We start from the raw sequence: 4859 nt of genomic DNA, 5'->3' as shown, positions 1-4859 counted from the left end.
ATATATATATATATATATATATATATATGTTGGAGATCATCAGATAAATCAATATTAAGGTTCTTGGCTTGCTCACTCCATGGACCATGAAATACTGGAGCCACATCACTACAAGTTGTTAGTTGATCTAAGGCCTCAAAAGAATATGTAGAGTTCTTACCCTGTATTGTGACTTCATAACAGTTATGAGAGTTTGCAACTTCTGACCCTCCAAACAGACAATGAACAATTTTTTCCTGTCATTTAGCTGGATAACCTAATTTTAAAGCTGTGTCCTTTAATATAATATATGATCTTTGTGACCCACTATCAATTAAGGCACGAACAACTCTACTATTACCAAAGATACCAGTTAAAGTGACTCTCAACGTTTGCAAAAATACATGACCTTTAGTTTGGTTAGTCAAAGCCTGGTCGTTTATGACATCCTTAGAAGACATGTTTTCATTTTGACTATTACTATGCTTACCTTAACTTATTGTTAAACTGGGGTACATCAAGACTACATGAGCTTGGCTACAGATAACACATCTTAGCTTTGTTTTACATCTTTTTGTCTGATGTCTCACTTTTAGACATCTAAAGCAAGCCTTCTTCCCAATGAGAACATCCCTTTTTTGAACAAATGTCATTTTTTGTGCCTTAAAACAATCTTCACTACCATGTGTACCTGAACAAAAGACACAAGCAGAAATTTCACAATTAATTAAATTAGCAGCAGTTGGAAAACCTGATGATCTCTTGACACTAGCTTTAGAGGATGAAGCCACTTCTTAGGACAATCCAAAACCTTCAGCAGCTAAAGCAATTCTTTGTTCATTCTCTACTTCATTTCTGAGAAAAGTCATCAACAGTTTCAACCTGTTTTCCAATGTCCCACCTCTACAGTCAATATTTGTGGAGCGTTGCCATACCCTAAGCAATTCCTGAGGTAAACAAGATTCGATTAATGGAAAGAGCATTGCTGAACACTTGTCAGATGTGATACCTAATGTCTCCAGTGCTCGCAGTTGAGTTTCAATGCTGTCATACAGTTTAGATACTCGTATATCAATCTTTTGTTTAGATACAGACTTACTCAAAATGAGTTTTAGTAACTCTCTAATGTATACTTCTATCTGTAAGTCTTCTCTGCCAAACCTGCTTTGCATACTTTCCATAATTTTACTATAATTGTCAGCCATAGCTGGATAGCTCTCTACTAGTTGACGTGCTCTACTACCTGGTACTGTGGCTTGAATTAAATATTCTATCTTATCATGGCAATCAATAGACTCATCCTCATGAATCTTTTTGAATTGTACCCAGAATGCCAACCAACCTTTAATACTGCCATCATATTTTTTAAATTCAATAGTAGGTAATCTAAATATGTGTTATTTAGGCAGTGCTTTGTTAATAACACTTGTGGCTGTTTAAACTAAAATCTACTTTTTGCTGTCATAACAAAATAACACGCTTGAAAATCTTAAGACACAGAGATGGTCCTCTTTATCAGGAAAAGAAGAATCAAGGGTTAATACCCCCAAGGATTCTAAACTACAGTCTAAATTTTTCTGATGAGGTGAAGTACCTTGGTATTACCCTTGACAGGAAGTTAACATGGAACTCACACTTAGATGGTAGAGCTAAAAGAGCATGTATTGCCTATGAGCAGTGTCGACGAACGGTCGGGCGCAGCTGGGGCCGTACGCCCAGGGTGATCGCCTGGGTCTACACTGCTGTCATTAGGCCAATACTAACTTACGGAGCTATTGCTTGGGTATCAAAAAAGCTACAGGCAACAGCGATTAACAAACTAAACCATATTCAGCGGATGGCTTGCATAAATATAACAGGTGCCATGAAAACAACACCAACTGCTGCAATGGAGTTGATCATTGGCATCACGCCTCTAGATATATATGTCAAAGAGGTGGCGCTAGTGATAATGATGCGACTATGCTCAGCTGGTGCAAACCTTGATGTAGGAATGGTACAATTGAGAACTTGTTTCTGGCGGGGAGAGCTGGATGCGTTACCACTGCTACACGCAGGCTACGACTTAATTGAACCAAAGTTTGTCTTTAACAAACCTTACAAAATTGAAACAAGACAGTATATAGAGACAAACGTGGCAAATGCCCATTGCATATACACCGATGGCTCCAAAATGAAACAAGGCTTAGGATGCGGGATATACTCCAGATCACTGAACCTAAGAATAAAGTGGGGTATGGGCAAAAATGCCAGCGTAGTTCAGACAGAACTGACTGGTATCTCCATAGCCGCAAAAGAGATAACCCAAAAAGGTATAGCAGGGAAAACTATAATGATCTGCACAGATAATAGACAAGCGCTACTAACCTTGAATAGACCACGTGTCACATCAGGTTTAGTAATGGAGTGTCACGAGTCACTAACTTAAGCTTCGGATGGTAATACCATCATCCTGAGGTCGGTTAAAGGACACAATAGGAATAAAGGCAACCGCATTGCTGACCAACTATCTAGGAAAGCGGCAGGCCTAAGACTCTTAGGACCTGGGGATCTTTTTGGTTGGTCAACTACAACAATCGCGGAAATTGTCAAATGTCACTCCCATACGCAAACCGTAAAAAGATGGGAAGAAGGGTAAGAATGTAAACTTGCCAGGGTAACACTAAGTGACCTTGAAGAGTCAACATCAAAGAAGTACTTGGGAATGACCAGGAAAAACCTATGTTTGGCAGTTGGTTTTTTAACTGGTCATTGTCAACTAAGCAAACACCACCATACACTGGGGCTAGCAGACACACCTCTATGTAGGAAGTGTGAACGAGAAGACGAAACTGTAGAGCATGTTGTATGTGAATGCCCAGAGTTATCGTTAATACGAGAGTACGCATTTGGCGAGTCTTGGCCCACACCTGCCCACATAAGAGAGATGTCTCCTGGTGACTTGTTCACCTTCCTAGAAATGGCAGGATGGACAATGAGCTAAGGGTCACAGCTCCCTGGGAGGATGAACAATGGGTCAATTGTGGCCTAAGTGCTGTAACTTAACTGTTAACTGTTAACTTAACTCGCCCTCCCTACTCTACAGATACAGATACAGAACATGACTGAATGCACTAGCAGCATATAGCAGCTAGCAGCTCTATAAGAAAGAAACAAAAAGTAAGGACACCTATCTTCGATAGCGAATTAGGTGAACCGCAGATCGAAAGTTTATTGGACGATGCTAGGAATATCCTTTTACTTCGGCAATACATTTACAGTTCACCAATGAAGACACTATCTTTTACACTACGTAACACTATTACGTAACACTCCTTTTCTCTACGTGTTACGTAGATTAAATTATTACGTAGAGAAAAGACGTTAAAATGAAAATAGACGAATGCATTTAGTTACAATTCGGACGTCACCATTATTCTATTGCAATAATGTTCGACTTGGAAAGAAAGCTCCTTGAGAAAGGAATTTGTCTCTATTATGACAAGATCAACTACATCAACATTGAACTAAAAATACTATATAATCAGATTGAGAGGTCACTTCTTCTTTATCAGCCTTCTAGTAAGCTCTTCAAGAATATCAAGATTATTTAGCATATAGTAAACACCATAAATATGAAGAACATAACAAAAAATGAAATACTAAAATCAGAACGCTCATAATCAACAACAAACTTTTAATAAAAATAACAGCAGAAATCAGGTGAATGAACAATCTTCTTCTCATCATACATTTCATGAAAGGGTCAAATATGTATTAAATAGCAATTTTACCAAAGCAGAATTTTTTTTTTTGAGTAAAGGTCTCAAATTTTGTTTTAAAACTAAACCTGATTTAAATAACATTGGGCTACTTTGTGTAGAAATTAACAGTATCATAGATAATTTGAATATCACAAATATTGTGAAAACCAACTTAAAAATGTCATGTTTTCTTACATTGAATCACTCTTATAAAAAATATTCTTCTAACAATTTATGGCAAATTTTCATTCACAATTGAAACTATTTCGAATAAAATTAAAACTCATAAACATATAATAACAAAACCAAATAAAGATAATTGTCTTTTAATCATGTACAAGACAGATTATGCCAACAAAGTAGGCTCTTTTCTATCCAAAAACTAATTTATTCCACTTAACAAAAATCCAATGACCAATGAACTTATAAGTGAACTAAAGTCTAACATTTCTAATGCTACAAATTTGTCTCAACAACTTAAAATTAATCCCAAAACTAAATGCCACGACTTTATGGTCTTCCAAAAATTCATAAAGTTAATGTTCCAATAAGGCCTGCAGTTAGTTTTGTCAATACTCCTATAGCTTCATCAGCAAAATTTATTAACACTCTTCTACAAGATCTAGTTAATTACACTCCCAAATATACTATTAACAACACTTTAGATTTAATCTTCAAACTTTCTTCAACTACTCTTTCAAACAACTTTACTATGGTCTCTTTTCCTAATGTTCCCAGATGAGACACCATTCCGATAATCAATATCCTTTTACTTGCATAACCCATGTAGACCCCAATAAATGTTCAAAAATTACTTCTTTACTTTAATTTTGCTTTTTCTAAGATTTCTTTATTTTTAATAATAAAATTTATACATAACCAGAAGGTTTAGCAATGGGAAATCCAATGTCTCCTCTACATGCAGACCTTTTTCTCGATTCGCTTGAAAATACCTTTATCCATTCCCGACCACAAATAATCTTATGGTACAGATAGTACTTATAGTAAGCTCACTTTCGGAATCACACAACATTTTTTTACTAATTAATAATTTACATCCTGCAAGTTTAGCTCAGAGTTAGAAAACAACAACATTATCAACTTTTTAGTCTTAACCATTAAAAATAATTCTTCCTC

The 4859-nt window shown here is 36.1% G+C and overlaps 1 protein-coding gene across 1 annotated transcript; it reads right to left on the bottom strand.

Moving 5' to 3' along the window:
• Positions 1–773: 773 nt before the first annotated feature.
• Positions 774–4508, bottom strand: LOC140451722 (uncharacterized). Its single transcript, XM_072545566.1, has 2 exons — positions 4357–4508; positions 774–1365 (listed from the first exon to the last, which is right to left on the bottom strand). The coding sequence occupies exons 1-2, from the start codon at positions 4506–4508 to the stop codon at positions 774–776; spliced, it is 744 nt and encodes a 247-aa protein (XP_072401667.1).
• Between the last annotated feature and the right edge of the window lie 351 nt (positions 4509–4859).

Source organism: Diabrotica undecimpunctata, chromosome 10 (assembly GCF_040954645.1).
Source record: "Diabrotica undecimpunctata isolate CICGRU chromosome 10, icDiaUnde3, whole genome shotgun sequence".
Taxonomy (NCBI): domain Eukaryota; kingdom Metazoa; phylum Arthropoda; class Insecta; order Coleoptera; family Chrysomelidae; genus Diabrotica; species Diabrotica undecimpunctata.
This window is presented reverse-complemented; position numbering and strand designations above follow the sequence as displayed.